This window comes from Sturnus vulgaris, chromosome 3 (assembly GCF_052056855.1).
Source record: "Sturnus vulgaris isolate bStuVul1 chromosome 3, bStuVul1.hap1, whole genome shotgun sequence".
Lineage (NCBI taxonomy): Eukaryota > Metazoa > Chordata > Aves > Passeriformes > Sturnidae > Sturnus > Sturnus vulgaris.
The window spans coordinates 51,196,810-51,214,711 of NC_142245.1; the positions used below are offsets into that span (position 1 = coordinate 51,196,810).

General features: G+C 38.8%; 1 protein-coding gene across 4 annotated transcripts in view; it reads left to right on the forward strand.

Annotated features, from left to right (window-relative positions):
• PDE7B (phosphodiesterase 7B) overlaps nt 1-5,003 on the forward strand; it is a 167,756-nt gene extending 162,753 nt beyond the window's left edge. For all 4 annotated transcript variants that reach the window (XM_088161604.1, XM_014879037.2, XM_014879038.2 and 1 more), the window contains one exon: nt 52-5,003. In XM_088161604.1, the coding sequence (XP_088017730.1) occupies nt 52-269 (218 nt within the window). In that variant the 3' untranslated portion in view covers nt 270-5,003. The remainder of the gene's footprint in view (nt 1-51) is intronic.
• Nucleotides 5,004-17,902: the final 12,899 nt, after the last annotated feature.

The window sequence follows — 17,902 nt, forward strand, 5'->3', positions numbered from 1 at the left end:
CTTGTGGAATTAACTCATTGCTCACCAGCTGTCCTTTGTGTGTTTCTCCAGGGTTCATGACATACATCGTTGAGCCACTCTTTGAGAGGTGGGCCCAGTTTACCGGCAACACTCCCCTATCTGAAAATATGCTAAACCATCTCAGGAGGAACAAGGCCAAGTGGAGAAGTTTGCTCCACAAGCAACACAGCAGTAGTAGGAGCAACGACCACTCAGGCCAAGTGACTGGCAGCCAGGAACAGAATTTAAATGAAGAAGAGACTCCTTAGTGGCAGCTTTGCACTTTTCCTTCTAGCACTGCTATCTCCGTCTTGGTCACAGCAGCAAACAAGGTCCCGGGGAGCAGGAGCCTGTTGTCAACACCGTGCAAAGGCAAGGAATGGCAAAGCTCTAAGGGTCCTCACGAGCATGCCCATGGTTCTGCTGGGTTTCTTTCTGATCTTCATGTTCCTCTCTCCTCTGTCCATTCTGCGCATGCCTGATGCCATTAGTCACTCCTGATCCCGAACTGCCCCAATGCGGAGTCCCAGCCAGCAGCAGGGAAGCCAGGCCAGTTCCGACTGCCATGAAGCAGGGAGGATTGCTGAGAGAACAGGGGGCACAGAGAGGCACTCTTGGTGATCTTTTCATTTACCACAAGTCATATTGTGACATATGTATATAGGCCAAGAGCGCCACACCCTTTCTAGGCTGGCAGCTGGGCTGCACATTAAACCACCAGCATCTCCAGCATCCAGAGGACATGGACTGAGCAGGATGGTGCTCGCAGAGGGCAGAGTCGGGTTGTTTTAGTAGTTAAAAACCTTTTTAACTTTTGTATTCTGTGCACTAAACAACAGATCTGTAAACCTTGGACTGAAGTTACTCTCCATATACACACCTCCAGTGTAACAAGGCTCGTTTTGGTAATCATTTTTATGCCACTTTGGATAAAAGACGGGCATCTTCTCATTGCAAGGAACAGTATTCCCTCGCAGCCGAAAGGGAAGGTGTAGTACAGTCTAAACCTTTGAAACACAAACAGATCTATCTTTTGAGTACTGTTTCAAGTTACCTGTTTATATTCATATGTGTACATTTTCTGTAAATAGAAAGCGCTACTGATTCCCATGCCAAAATACTGGAGTACTGTGGGATGATTGCTACCTGTAAAAACATTGGCACTGTGAACAGAATACTGTTAGTTTTAATACAAGAGAAAGCATTTGTAAATATGGTATAGAGTTTATTAATATACACCATTGTTTGTGGATAAAAGCCTTAACTTTTAGCATCCTTCATCTTCTGATAGCTGCCAAAATCATACGATTACAAGATGCGATTCTGAACTGCCTTTCCGCTATCCAAGGTATATCAAAGGTCATTAAGGAATGAAGTCTGACAGGATAACTTCTTGAAAACTTCAAACACATTCCATATGGGTCCGTGTTGATAATCCGTGGCAACCTTGCACATTCGGTCTAGGCAACTGCTTCACAGAGCCTGAAGTTTTAAGTTGAATAAAAACCCCCAGGCCCCACAGCAGCACCACATGATTTGACAGCTCAGCCTGATTATCATTTATTCAAGAGTGTGAATTTTTACTAAATAGCTTAGTGATCTACAAAGCACAGCATTAGTTCTGGAGTTCAGTTGTTTTCTTGAGAGATGTTGCAGTGTAGCTGATTTTTCCCCCCACATTCCCGCCTTAGATAGTCAGCATCAAAATGCATTTGTATTTAATTAAAATGCATTATTTTAATTAAAAGAATACTTCAACTGACTTTTTAGATTCATCTCAGTCAATGAAGGAAAAAAATGTGTTGTAGTCAGACTATTAAGAAAAATCCTCATAACTATCATAGTGGCTGAGGAATTTTCTGTGATTTCATGTTTGTGAAAGATACTTGGCCTTAACTATGCCATAAACAACCTCAGTTTGGAAAGTCTTTATTAAACTTTACTTAAGCTTCTACCATTTCAGTGAGATTGTTTTCTCAGACACTACTGCATTGCACCAAAGGGATTGTCCCCTGCTCCTGTGCCCCCAGAAAGAATAACTGCATTCAGGTGAGGTACAGCCTTGTTGTGAACACCCCGTACATCAAATCTGTATGACTTTCCAAAAGAATGAGTGGGTATGGCCAGGCAGTCACGTTTGGATAGTCACACTGGGATGTGAAGGCCTTGAAGAGGCCAACAAAGAAAGAGCTTTTTAACTTGGTGTTTGAGAAACATGAGAAAGATGTTTACTCACAGAAGTGCAAGGGAAAATATAGTACATTTTTTTCAGTTACAGGGGATATTGACTTGATGAGAGAAAGTTCATGCTCATAAGGTGACTGATATACTTAGAGGAAAATAAAAAGCATGAGTTTTAGTGAAGGATGATTTACTCCACTAATTATTTGTATGTATCTTAAAAGAGGCTGAAGCCCAGTGAAGTAAAAAGGGGCAAAACGCAGTGAGCACACAAAGCACTGAAGCGATGTTTTTCTGCCCCTCCACTGTTATGCAAGGTACAACCAATAGAAAACCTCCTTCTTCCTCCCACTAATCTAAATGAGATTCGTATAATAGAAGGACCACAGCAAGCAAAGGGCACTCAAGAGAGTTGTAGCAGAATTAAATTGTTTCTAACTACAGGATATAAATGTCTTCTTAACCACATGGGGGTGGTGGGGGTGGAAGCACCACTACTTTGCAGCTTTTAAGGTGTACCTTTCCTTCTGACAGATGTAGGACAATTATTAGGACATTACATGAGCAATGTAATGCGCTGCTTAGAAGCAGTTAAGTCCATACAAAAGGATGTAATTTCCTGTGTTTTATCTTTTTACTAAGAAATGGAAGCCCTTTTCCAGCTAGTTCAAAGAATTTTTTTAATATGTTCTGAAATGTAGTTGTTAAACCCAATGTCTAGCAGCATAAAAAGCTCTTGACAGAAACATTGTCAAGCTGTTTCTGAAGAGCTTCCAGAAAATACATCCAACAGGAAAGCTTAGGTACAAATCAAATTTTGTTACAGCCACATTAAACCCAAGCCATTTCCTACAAGTGGAACTTACGGGTTCCATTACAATTTTGCTCTTGCCACGTTAAAACTTTCCAACTTTAAAAAGCTCTTCTGGAAATTATCAGGCTGGGGGGGATTTTGGTGCTCTGAATATACCGGCTAGATTTCAATCACCTTGTCTAATGAAACAGTGCTTGAAAGAGGTTCAGGGTGGCCCCAGCAACGCTTCTGTACTTGAGAGCCAAACCCATCACACAGGTTTGGGCCTGGGCCAGTTTGCCTCAGGTGCTCCAGACAGAAGTGCTTGGAAAGGGTAGGCTCTGCCAGCAGATGCCTGGCAGCCAGATTCCCTGGGGTGTGTAATGCAAAATGCAACCATCTGATTTCCTGTAGAAATCATAACTGGTACAAGCCAATCCAACAGCACCAGTGCTCAGCACATGCAGTTGTGAGGCATGTTTGGTATTCTCTGGATTGGAGGGCATTTCTGCACTGGGGTTTCTCCCCAGTGTGCCAACGGGCTGCTAGTGCATAGAGTAGAAAAGCTATGCAGATAACACAGATTTTGGTGATGTCAGCCCTATCAGCCACTTTACAGAAGGCCCTTGTAAATTATTTTTCCTTTCCACAGGGCCAGTGCAGCTGAAAGATTCTGAAGTTTTCAAACTGAGTTAAGGTGTTCATGTATAGAAAGAGGGAAAAAGCTGTTAAAATAAGGATGTTAAAATGTTTTTATGCCTCACAAATGTGATTAAAATCTAGATCCTTTAAAGAAGATTTCATACCATCTAAGAGGCAATTCTGTATAACAGAATAACAGCAACAACTGATAATAAGTGAAAATCTTAGGCTGGTTAAAATAATGCATACATATGCATTGTCATTAAGTAAAGATTTTACCTACCGTTTTGTTTTTTAGTGTCAATGGTCCAGCCACCAGTCAAATGGGGAATAAAAAGACTATTGACAACATATATGAAGAACAATACAAAGAACAAAAACAGGAGTAGCTGAGATTAAGTAGAGTCTATGGAGGAAAAAGGAAAAAAAAACCCAACACATTAGCTGTAGTTGTATCTAACCTAATCTACAACACGTCAATTGTTTTTGCATGACCTTGGTTTTCATGAAGAGAACCAAAGCCTCCCCAACGATTAATGAGAAAGCTGTAAATGAGATAAGGCTGTTGTTACACTGCGTAGCAATCTCACCGGCTTTTGCAATCTGGGGTTTAAATTTCTGTTAAAAGTTTTCATCAAATTGGACACAGAATGGATACTTAGCCCTTCCAAATGCATTCTCCTCAGAAAGGAGAAACTTACATAGTCACAATTTTATTTTCAGGTACCAGCCAAGATACCAGTCATAATTTATTGCTTTATATTTTAAGTCACTCAGCTGAGTGGTCCATGACGTATGCCAATTCCCCTCATGATGTCACCATGACCCCCATGGCCCACAAAAATCAGTAATTAAATTTGAATTAAAACCTTGCAAATCCAAAAAGAGAACTACCCCAAAACACAAAACAAGAACACAAGGCAAGCTTCATGCCATGAATATGTATTCAAATTACTTTGATTGGAGCAAACTGTTGCTCTTTGTTTCTATAATCCATCCAATATTTTAGGTACATAAACTTTTAAGTGCAGAGCATAAGCTTGACTTGGATGTAAAATATATTCTGCTTATCTTTGAATTCAAGATTGTATATGTCACGTTTATTGTAAAGCATTTTATATATACATAGTCACATATCTTATACAACTCTATGGGCCAAACACTGGTCCCCCCAACTTCACTGGGACCAAGAATCAGCCCCCATATGTGCGTATATATGCCATATGCATCATTCTGAAAGGAAGCACTAGATTGTGTGAAAATGCTGTGACTGCTATGCAGTGATGCCAAGAGACTTAACTGTATCTTTTTTAACATACTGCTGTAAGTATTCATCATGTTGAAGAATGACAACTAATAAAAAAAAAAAAAAAGTGAAGTGTTCCAAGTTCTTTGGTAAAGCCAGTTGATTGAAGGATCTCCTTTGTTTGCAGAAGACATACTGGTTTGACAAAGCAGCAGAAATCCCACTGCATCCATTCTCTCACTGCCTCTCCTTTCTACCAACAGAATAATCACTTTCCTAGTGCGCTGTTTCTGAGAAGAACTTTTCTCTAAATTTCCCCTTAGACTGGCTGTATGAATGTAAATGGAGTTCCCAGCAAGGAAAGCATTTCCATGTAATTTTCCTAAGCATGCAGTAGAAGGATTTTCAAACCCCAGGGAAAATGTTTCCCTGGTAAAGTATTTTAAAGGAGATTTTTCCTTAAACTATTTTTTCAGTTCCAGTAATGAGTTCTCTTTAGGATCTCTGGTCAGTTTTAATCTCCATTTTCTCATTTCTGTTTCAGACCATGTTCTTTATATGTACAACATGACAGAAGCTTGTGAAGTTTAATTGAAAATGTGAGAAGTATTGATGTTCTACAATGATAAGTATTTCTAAGTGAGAAATACTTGCCATCACTGATAGATATCACTGCAGGGACTCTTCTTGACTCTGACATATTTCTAAAGCTAGAATTCTTTTGTACCTCAAAGTGTTCAGTAGCAATACTCGCATAGTTCATGCCTTGCAAATACTACAACTGAACAAAATATAGGAGCTAGAAATATATTTTGTTTCAGTGCTATTTAGCCAACATTTTAAATTTAAACTTTTCTAAAAAAAAATCCAGCCTTCAGAATCACAGTGTTTTCCTGTGTCCTCCAGATGCAAGCAGAACTGCAAAATTGATTTTAGAATGAAGCCCCTTAGAGATCTGTCCTATATAGGGTTGGAGTTGTGATGGTTTCTCCAGGAGTAGTTCCACATAGTCACCATTGGAAAACCACTCTGTTTTCTGTAATAGATTTAACAGAGTTATTTCCAAGTGCAGCTAAATCAATACATCTTCCCACTCCACACAGGCACTGTCTGGATGGATGCTGATATTTAATGGTTTAACACAAAAAATGCAGACCAGCAAGTTGAAATGCATCAATGAACAGCAAAAAAAAATTATATGGCAATATTTCTATTCTGGCCAAACACTTAATTATGTTTTAAAGTTTAGGTGGAAAATCTTGGAGATATATCTAGTCAACCAGAGAAGAAACAATGTAATATGTATGTGACAATCAGTTAGGTGACAGACACTCCTTTTAGCTGAGTGAGGTGAGGAAGGGTCTCTCCAATGCCCAATCCTCTCCAAGATAAAATGCGTGCTATTACAAAATACCCTGGTTTTACCAACAAAGCAGGTTTGTGGTGTCCCCAGTTCTACACCTCTCAATCTTTCAGTGATCTTGTGTACAGTAGAGTCTCAAACAGCTGTTAAGGGACAGACAGACAGCAAAAGAATCACAGATTAGAAAAGAGTTTAAAGTGGCTCAACCAGTAAAACCAGTGGATCATCTCGCTGGATCCTGGGCTTGTTTGGTTCTTAGGTGGAACTGAACACCATGCAGTACCTTAATCCATGACAATTGGATTTTGCTACCAGCAGCAGCACTTCCTAAAAGCTACCTTGGGTGTCTATGCAGGGCCATGCAGACCTAAACACACAAGGAAGTACTGCAACAGCAGATGAATTCCACGTCAGATTTTACAGTAATGCAATTTAGTGAGAAGATTTGAATCCTGTACCCTACCGAGCTCTAAATATATGGCACTACTAGATTAGGAAGGGGATCTGGGTGTCTTAAGAAGTCATAACTAAAATGGAGTATTAGAATTCATACAGAGGAGTTCTATTATTTCCAGCACTCCTACCACCTAAATTCAATTTGTATACCAATCATTCCTCTCTAAAAAGTGCAAGTACAAGAGTGGGAAGTGCAAAGGGTGGCAAAAAGCAATTTGAATCATGAAAAACCTCCAGGAGAGAGAGGAAAAAATACTGTAGCTTCATTAGTACCACCTATAAAAAAACTCAGAACATTTGGGCAGACTGAGAGCTGCTTCCCCAAGTCAAAACATAGGTAGAACAAAGCTACCATAAGAATATATGAATCTTTAACCACATAGAAAAGCTTAAAAGATTGAACATTTACATGAAACAAAAAGGGAATTCCTGGTTACAAATAAATATTACTAAAATTGTAATCCTGAAGAAAATACACTTTAATACTTAAATCCACCATTAGTTTAAAATGATGCTTTCCTGACCTACTCATGCTGCTCAGCAGCTGTTACATTCCAAATCCAGATTTTCCATTCAAAAGTATAGAGGATTCCTATGACCTTAGCTCATACATAAGCATACTTATGAAAGAAATACAGCTACCACAAAGAAAAATCTGGTGCTACAACTATACATGTATTTGATGCCCAGTCTCACTTCTATAACCAGAACTACCAACATCTGCAGTGGCTAGTCCACGTTAGGAAATCAAAATGCAAAGAATATAGGAAGTACGGGAACACATGATAGATTCAAGGGCAGATTGAAAAAGTACTGTGCCAGAGATGACATGTTTGTATCTGCCATGCTTTGTGTGTTGGACAAATATATTTCAATTCAACCTCTAGAAGGAGGAGAAAAAGTAGATACATTGGTATCCTCAGAGGAGAGGCCAAGACATGAGTGGAATTACTTGGTTTAAAAAACTATTATTTTGCTGGGATGAGGTTCCACATCGACGACAAGTACTTTGGGGCATTGCCACTGCCCTCTATGGTACCTTTGCACGTTTATTTCCCTCAATGCATCAGGAAAGTCACTGCCACCAGCTCCACCATTTCTGCATGGCTCGTTAAGGAGTGGCCACTTCCACTCTGATGCTCTGACGTCCCATTTATCAGTGCTATGGCTGAATTAATATGCACATAGATGTACATGGTAACTGCCCCAGCTTCCACATGAAAAGGAAATCTTCCTCAGCAATGCCACTGCCTGAAGACTGCCTATATAAAGGCAGACATTAAACAAATCAAGAAACATAAATAAGATTTGGGATGGGTACATCAGCCACTCAAAATGGCTAAGTGACATTGGCACATTGGCTTTAGGTGCATAAAGGTGTGTACTAAAGTTTTAACAGAGCAAATACAGTTCCTTCATTTAACTTCATTATAGCTACAAAGATAATACAGATATTGTTACCTGAAGGGATTAGTGAATTAAAGTGAAGAAACTTGGATAAGAAGCTGTGTAGCTGATTTCTTTTTGCACTTGATCATCACAAATCCTCTACACTTGGTCTACCAGGAGTCCTGTCTGGAGACAACTAAACTGGTTATTTATTGTTAACTGGTTACATTTTTACCTTGTTAGAGGTCTTGCCTTCATCCCCTTGCCTCCATATCTATTTATGGTCAGCTTCTTGAAAACACCAATGAATCACAAGCAACACAAAAAATAATTTGATTTGGGAAATGATGGTATTTATTATGATTCCAATCATATGTTATATTCTTTTAAAGAGCAATGTGATTTCCCCCCTCCCTCTCAAGAGCATCAGGGAATTCATTCTTCTCTGAGATACAATGGATTTAGCTGGAAGATAGAAAGATCAGAAACTGCAGGATATCTCATGCAAGAAAGCCATAGCAAGAAGCTCACAGCTCACTCAGAGAATGCAGCAAGTAAATAAAATTCTTGTGAGCCTCTGCTGTCAGCCAGACACGAGGGGCCTAAGAGACTTTGCTGCAACTCAGAAAGGTATTGAGTTAAGTAGAACAAAGACTTGCATGCAAGGTCACAAGCCCTTTTTTATTTTCTGTCTTCCTTGATAACTCCTGTGTTCTCCCTAGATAAAACTGTGGAGGTTTTATTGCAATAAACCCTGGCTTTATTGTAATAAAGCTTGGCTTTTTGATTTCAAGAGAAACAGATTCCTGAGGCTCAGATCCACTTCAATTCCCATCCCACTTTTTATTAAGCATATTTTACAATACTATGAAATACTTTCTTATTTTTTAAAGAGTTTTTCATTTTTCAAGTTTTAAGGAAGAATAGTAAATAATATTACTATTAATGTTTGCTTAAGACAAAGCATAACAACAGTGTCTGGACTTCAGCTGCCTTTTGCCAAATCCTCCACCTGCCCAAGACCTAAACACATTGCAATATAATCCTGTGTGACCAATAGCCTCCATTTTCTTCTTACCAGTGCCACTACTTGGGCCTTTATGTTGACAGGTTTTGAAATACAAGCCACCACCATAATTATCTGGCATTTTTTGACTATGGCAACTCAACAGTCACGCTGTGTGAGAAATGCTAAACAGAGGTGTAGGTTATTTATTTGCACCGTGGTTACACTTTGGAGCGCTCTGGTTACAGATCAGGAACCTCACAAGGGGCACCAATGCTGCTCCCATGACAAGTTGTTATAATGGAAATAATTTAATAACAGATTCAGGTTACAGTTCAAGCAGCAAATCATCACAGATCCTGAAGAGAGAGCTAGGTGTGAAAGGACAGCTTTTACTGTAATGATAAAGGAGAACAACTTCTATGGTTTTGTGGAAAAAATGAATTGATCGCCTCCAGGTACCTTAAAAAATCTGTACGTGTTGCTAGGGGTTTGAGGTCCTGTTTATTTTTTTTTTCTTTTGAGTTTATTCCTTCACCAATCCAACTGCAGTTCTTTCTTTCTGATACTTCAGTGTCATTAATTTAAAGGGAGAGCTTACATCATCACTCTTGAGTTACATGACAGCTTGAAGTTGTGCCTGTGGGTGTTACACTGCTCTCGGGGACATCTTATATAATAATGTAGATGTCATTTTTCAGCTGGCATGGCACATCCACAAGCTTAAATTTTACTGATGCATGATGGAATGAAGTCTTCTTAAATATCTGGATATCATCAAAGAGTTTGCACCTTCAAGAGTAGCACAAGTTACTCTGTGAAACTAAAAGTCCTTTTGAAATATAGTAATAGCTGTTCTCTTTCTGAGACAACCTACGATAAATACACTAGAAAATAAAGGTATGAGGAAGGAAGGCACCATTGTCAAAAAGGGACAATTGTTTCACTCTGTAGTTGGGTCACTGTCAAACTAGCATTGGGTTCTACTACAAAGAAATAAAGAAGTCACCATTTCCCACTGTGGATGTCATACTCATTGTTAAAATGTTCTCTCATTTAAATTATTTTAGTTTTAACTTCCTACAACCGGCTAATATTACATTTCTCTCTGTCACAGAAAGCTTTTAGCACTTTTCCTTAATCTTCATGTATTCACAGACAAATCAAGTCACTGCAAACAGATTTTCTGTTTCTGAAATAATACAGAATGAATTGAATGAATGAATGAATGAAATAGCTTTATAGTTTTTCAACCTATTATACTAGAATGTACTTTCCTTTTCAAGACCTAACCTGTTATGGCATTATCATTGTGGCTTTTTGCCATCATTTGCATCTTCATCATTTCTCTCTATGTAATTTCTGGTTTTAATTATCTACAAATTTTATAACTTATTTAATTACTGAAAATATGAAACTGTATTAACCCAGTACCATTCTCTATAATCTTTAGTAGAAATACTTCCTCTCAGTGATTACAATTATCTGCCAGCTAATCAGTTCTACATCCATTTAACATCTACTTTGTGGGTAATAAAAATGTTGTATTTTAATTTACGCTATTCTATTGCAGCTATTTTTGTTAAAGATTATTTAAAACATCTATTTTACAATAATAAGAGATCAGTCTTGTTATCTAAGTATTTCCAACTATGCAAAAGGATATCATCATGCAGATTTTTTTGCCTAGAATTGATACATGCTAATTGACCTATAGTCATGTGTCTTACCCCTTTCTTAAGAAAACTTAGATGACACAATTTCCTGAATTTCTGTATTACTGCAAAGCTCTTTCAAAGTAAATATAAAGGGACAGCTTTTTTAGAATTTGCAGATTTAAACTGCTTAGCCATCTGCAGCTCAAAGTTTTTTGTTCTAGTAAGTAGAGTTTAACTTCTTCCTCCATCAGATAATTACTTCAGTGATAATTAATGATCCTGGTTTTTTTTCTAAGTAAAAACGTTCCACTCTTCCTGAAATCTATGCAATTCCTAAGTGAGACTTTTACTCATATTGAAGCAATGGAACAGCAACAACTTCCAAATAAAAGTGCCAGGGCCCATTACCAGGTGTGATGTTCATCACCCTCAACCTGCATTGGGTCAGCTATTCCCCACTATTGTGCTCAGTCAGGATTTGAGCAAGTACCATTTTCTTCAAAGTTACCAAGTCTTGACTGTGAGACCTGTATGCTGAGACTTAGTCCTGTGGTCAAGATCCCCCACACCTTTTATTACACTAGAGAAGAGGAAAAAGGGGGTACATGGAAGAAAAGTACTGTGAGTTGGTACAGATGTGTAGAAATAGCACAAGTGTCTCTGGGTTCCCCGGGTAACTACCAGCTTAGAGCACTGTTACCATGCCCTTCTCCTAGCAACAGCTCTGAGAGCTCACAAGGCACCAAGCAAGATCTCATGAATTCTGTTTATTTTGCTCGCCTTGTGCCAATGTATCCTCAATATATTATTTTATTTGTGAACTCAGAAACTTAATTTAACATCAAAAACTAGTTTAGTGACAAGCTAGGTTATACAGCAGATTATTTGGGATAAGTCTCATTAGCAGCTGCATTGTTCTAATATACTAAATACAAAGTATACTCTTCAAATCTGAAAGAAAAGACTATGCCACTACTGAGAAATAATAAATGGGCTGGGGATTTGCTAAAAGTCTTGAAAAAACAGAGACTACTCATAAATGTAACTAGTAAAGCCTTAATATAATTCTTACACATACAGACAGTGCATATGAGAGGAGAAGACAGAAGAAGCAAACACAAATGGATGAAAAATATTAGAGTGGTCAAATAAGCAGATAGGAACAGGGGGTGTTGATAAAGCCCACATTTCACCTGAGTCAAACCAAAGTATATCTTCAAATTACCTATTTTTACTATCACAAAATACTGAACTAGAGATTATTTTCCCCTTGTACATGCTGGTAAGGAACTCCCCACCTAATAAATTAAAACCAAGAACATTGAGCTTGATTGCTCTTCAGAAACATTTCCTGACAAGCAAAGAGTTTAAAAACAGCCTGTCTTGTCAAGCCTGCCTCAGTAGATGACAGTCAAACACAGTATGCAAGCCAAGCAAAAACACCTGCTAGAAAATGGATAATAGAAAAAGATTAGTAAAATACCAGACAGACAGAACTGAGTAAGAAACAATAGAATACACATTAAAAAACCTCAATATTCCAAAGGACAGAAACCTCTCACTTCAGCACTAGAACACACAATCTCTGCTATCTCAGTTATTCCTATAGTTCTCATTATAGAAAAAAAAGGATAAATACTTACAGACTGTAAATTGTAAGGTAATAAAGCATCAAACAGCCATAAGGCAAAAATAACACAGGGAAAAAACTAAAACCAAGCTTACTTTAAATTTCTTCCTACTGCTCCTTTATGCCAGCAGCTGTTCCTCAGTGGCAACTGCCTCCCAGCAAACACAGCTGCTGTGTTACAGCACAAGAACTATAAAGTGAAACAGAGAAGTGGGAACAATCAATCCAGTTTATCTTTCCCCACTAAATAAAGTGCTGAAGAGAAAGCACAGAGGGCAAGAATGAAGTTGACACTTTGACACTATTGAAGGTTAAAATTTGCCCAGCTTTGCAAACACCCCCTTACCCAGCTTTATGGACACCCCTAAACTCCTTCAAGTCACTGTGTCCTTTGTGAGGAACAAAGAACACACGTTTACAGAAGAGCAGTACAGTGTTTCATCTGAAAGAAATGTGAATTTCTCTGCCCCATATCCACTTTGACTTATAATCAGTAAAAAGCAGCATATTTTCACTTGTATAAGCTAGAAGTTATGTATATAAATCCATGCAATTCTGTGGCAGTGTTCATTATATGTGAACTGGACCACAAAGAGAAATCCCCAATGGCCATTTTACATGGGATAAAGAGGATATTTTTTCAGAAAAAATTACTGCCAGGTCAAGCTCTTCTCTAACTCACCACATGAAATCTTCAGCCTGTTCTCCCAGAAAATGAAGTAGCAGTTTTATTTTGTGAAGAGAATAACTAGACAGGTATTGACTTTTTACTAATCCAAGTACACATAAACACAGTTCATCAAAATGCTAGTAAGATAGAATTATCTACCCCTACAATTTAGTTTATACCATTATAGAAATAAAAATATAAAGAGATTAAAATTTTGTTGTGAGACTTGATGCTGTCAATGCAGAATTCCTTTCTAGTTTAAGACTTGCAGCACATACCTAGTGTGATACTGCTCTCTTGTGGTTAAACTCATGCAGTTCATCTGCAAATTGTAACTATTTGTATCAATTATTTTAAAATATTTTCAAATGTATTTTAATCTAAGACATTTTTAGGTGATCAGCTGTTTGAAGCAATCAGTGCCAGCTCCACCCTTGCAGACTGTACTGCCATGTCTTAAGTTACCTAAAGAGAGAATTTTGACTGCTGCTTTTGCTTCTGTGTCCCATTGACATCAAATGCCTAAAATTAGCCTTAAACAATAAGAATACATCCATCCCAATAACAATGAAAGTCTGAACACTCTTCATAACGTACATAAATAATTTGCTTTTAAGGCCTACTTCAGCTTTCCGGGCTAAATGAAATTGTAGGCACAAAATGTAAAGAGGTCTATAAACACAGCAGGAACAAAAGCAACATGCTGTTACTCTTTCAGTATGCAAAAAAAGAATTATTCAAATTCCCACTGCAGAAGGAGAGGTCCTGCTGATAGGATTACTGGGGAAAATGAATGAATATCAAAAGAAGGGCCTTTTGATTATTATAATCAAAATTTGTAAATAATCCAGTCAAATAGTACTGAAATGTGCCAAATTTCCCAGAAGTAAGACAGCTGTCGTTTTTAGCCTTTATTCACAATATAGTTTTAGATATTGTCAAAACTAGCACCACAATTCAAAACTGATATCCTAAACAAAGTGCTTCAAGACATAACTATGGAGAATGATATATATTGTTCTAAACCACTGAAACATCTACAAACAGCAAGTCTGTCAAAGACCCTTTGAGATTGTGGCTTTCACATTCGGTTAACTTGCAAGAAACAAAAGCAGAATCACTTACACAGATACAAACATTGATTCATGGCGTGTTTCTTTTTACATAATTCGAATTACACTAACACATCCACTACTTATGACTTTATAAGATTCTTCCTTTTTTTACAAAATCTCTTCTATACAGCTATAAATACCTGTTCTTTTTGCGATACTGTTAATATAGAGCGACTTCAGCTTCATACTTCAAAATATTTTGAGAAATACTGAAAAGTTTCCCTTTTATATATTGGCAATTTACAACAGGTATCCTATTCCTGCTAGTAAAGCTACATGCTTTATCTTTAGATCTTTGAAATTTCATCGCCCTTCTGTGGACATGCTCAAGGACCACCATGTCTTTCTTGCACTGAGGGGCACAAAAGTGGGCACAGAACACAAGGTGTGGCCTCACCAATGGCCAGTACAGGGGGACAATCACTGCCCTGACCCTGCTGGCCACATTATTCCTGATACAGGCCAGTATGCCATTGGCCTTCTTGGCCACCTGGGCACACACCAGATCATGTTCAGACACTTTGAACCAGCACCCCCAGGTCCTATTCTGCTGGGCATCTGCTCTGCCCCCAGCCTGCAGCACTGCCTGGGGTTGTTGTGACCCAAGGGCAGGACCTGGCACTGGGTCTTGTTGAGTCTCATACAGTTGTCCTTGGCCCGCTGATCCAGCCTGTCCAGATCCCTCTGCAGAGCCTTCCTGCCCTCCAGTAGATGAACACTCCCAGCCAACTTAGTATCATCTGTGAACTTAATGAAAGTATACTCAATCCCCACATCAAGATAAAGATAGAACTGATTCTGGGGAAACTCCACTAGTGACCAGCCACCAGCTGGATGTAGCTCCATTCACCAACACTCTCTGGGCCCAAACATCCAGCCAGGTTTTCACAGTGCATCTGTACAAGCCACGAGTTGCCAGTTTCTCAAGGAGAACGCTGTGGGAAACTGTCAAATGCTTTACTAAATTAGCCAGGATTGATGACAAATGATGGAAAGTGGCTCAGTGTGCACTTCCCCCAGCTCCCTCAGTATCCTTAAGTGGATCCCATCTGGCCCCATAAACTTGTGTGTGTCCAAGTGTGGGAGCAAGTCACTGGCCATTTCCCCTTGGATTATGGGGGCTTCATTCCACTTCCTGCCCCTGTCCTCCAGCTCAGGGGGCTGAGTACCTGGGGAACAAGTGGTCTAGCTATTAAAGCATAACACAAAGAAGGCATTAAGTACCTCAGCCTCTTTCTTGTCCTTTGTCACTATGTTTCACCCCAGAAAAGGATGGAGCTTCTCCTTGGCCCTCCTGTCATTACTAAAGTATTTAGAGAAACATTCTTTTACTGCAGTAGTCAGACTAAGTTTTAGTTGGACTTTGACTCTTGTAATTTTCTCCCTGAGTTACCTCATGAAATTCTTGTAGTCCTCCTGAGTTGCCTGCCCCTTCTTCCAAAGGTCATAGGCCAAAGCTCCCTGTCCAGCCAGATGGGTCATCCTCACCAGCTAGTCTTTCAGTCCATGGAAATCATTTCCTCCTCTGCCACTAGGATTCTCTTCTTGAAGAATGTCCATCTTTCCTGGACTCCTTTGCCTTCTGGGACTGCCTCCCAAGAGATTCACTCAGTCTCCTAGACAGGCCAAAGTCTGTCCTGCAGAAGTCCAGGATAGCAGCTCTGTCGACTTCTCTGAGAATTGAAAATGCTAGAGCTGTGATTACTGTGCCCGAGACGTCTCCAACCATCACATCATCCACCAGTCCTTTGTTTGCACACAACAGGCACATCAGGGCACCTTCCTCACAGTAACTATTCAATTTCAGACAGATATGCAACAATGCCCTAAAATATCATACACAATTAACTGATTATTCAGACAAACTTGGAAGGTAAAACAGATGTAGCTGAAGTCAGTGTCACTATGAAAAATGTACTGGTAAATCACATAGGGATCTGAGAATCTGGTAGAGGAATCAGGATAAGTATCTCCCAGGCAGCAACAATCACTGGCAAATACATTTCAGATAAAATGGAAGTGAAATTTGGCCGCAGACCTTGCTCAACAGTTGTTTCAATAGTCTTGCTTGTAGAACTTCCTTTCCCCAAGGCATCTGATCAGTAACTCAAGGATAACTTGTTTAGCAGGTTCCCTTTGTCAGTTTGGCTTTTGAAAGACCCCTAGATATAATTTTACTATTTAGATGAGACTAAAGAACAATGTGATTAATTCCTAATGAGAAGAATCGACTGAGGGCAGTGAATACTGTTGCATAATCTCTGCTCTGCCTTTATGCAAAAATTCTGTACTTATACATTCAGAGAGCTTATATGGATTAATATATATTAATACAATAATTTACAATATAAAAATTATATATTTTCCCTCACAAGTAGTATCTGGACAGGTCTGGTATATTACAGGAATATGTCAGCAGTGATATTCTGACAGTAGTTGTCACGTAACTGTATTCATTAGTCTCTTTGTAATGGGAAGATCACTGATAGAGAACTCAAATCTTTCAGGATCTCCTAGAAGAAAATCTGTAAAAATGTTTTTAAGAGACTGCATTATACTTTTCCTTCTAGTCATTTTACTCAAAACATTTGAAACATTTACTTGTTTCAATTTTATCAGTCAGAAAATGGGATATAATATACATACTTTTTAAGTCTTTCTAGTAGAAAAACAAAACCAACCTTCATTGCATCAACCACCCCAACACCTCCTGAAGGAAGATATCCTGCCCAAAAGTTCACTGGGAGCAGTAGGAGAGTAGGTTTTTCAGACTTCTTCAGTGATAAGAAAGCGCAACCTTTCACAAGATCCTGCCAACAGACCAGTAGAGCACTGTGCTCCTGAGTCTCCTCCTCCTCTCCCAGATCAATAGCACAACTCTTGATTGTGACCGAGCAATTCAGTTAGGAACCTTATGTAAACAAGGGCATTCCTAGGTAAAACATGGAATGGATTCCAGGTGGGCACAGGAAGCTTCAGAGGACCAAAAGGTGCTTCCCAGTTGTTGACACAGTTAGTCAAAGAAAGTAAGACTGTATTTCCATCAGTTCTGAAAAGGGAGAAAAGTATCTCTAATGAGTGATAGAACTTTTCATTACTAACTTTTGCTAAGCTTTCCAACTTCTTGGTATTAAGAACTGTCAGATGTTACCAGATGCCACCCACAGACTTCTTTACATCTGGAACTACATAAAATAAAGAATCTGTTCTTGTAATATGTAGGTGGAGGAAAAAAAAAAAAATCACATGGCCCATTACTTATTCTTTTCCCTAAGGAAGCAATCACCTATAAAGTGTATCATTGCACAATTCACATCAAAATTACAAAAATCAACAGTATCCAAGAACCAGAAGGGTGGCATAGCTCACTAAAATTTGCAGATGCTTCTGACACTAGATTACTGTGTGAGGAGGTACTGAGAAATTCCTTAATAAGTCCCTTCTAAAATGAAAAGACACTTCCAAAGTCAAAATTCTCAATGCAAACTGCTCCTGTTGACTAAACTTGTAGTTAAATGATGAACCCTGGGGAGAACTGAAAAATTGCAAAAGGAGTCCAAAACAATAGTTCTTCATGAAGAGAAGAAACTGTTAGTCACATAAAGCAACTGATGTAGGGGAGAGACACTAGCGTATCGCTCTGCACACAATTCAGTCTCTCAAAGAAGGAATTCTCTCCTGCTTGTCAGTCACAACAGCAGGGCCTGAAAACCCTGAAACAACCCCTGAAATCCCCTGGGATCTAGGAACACT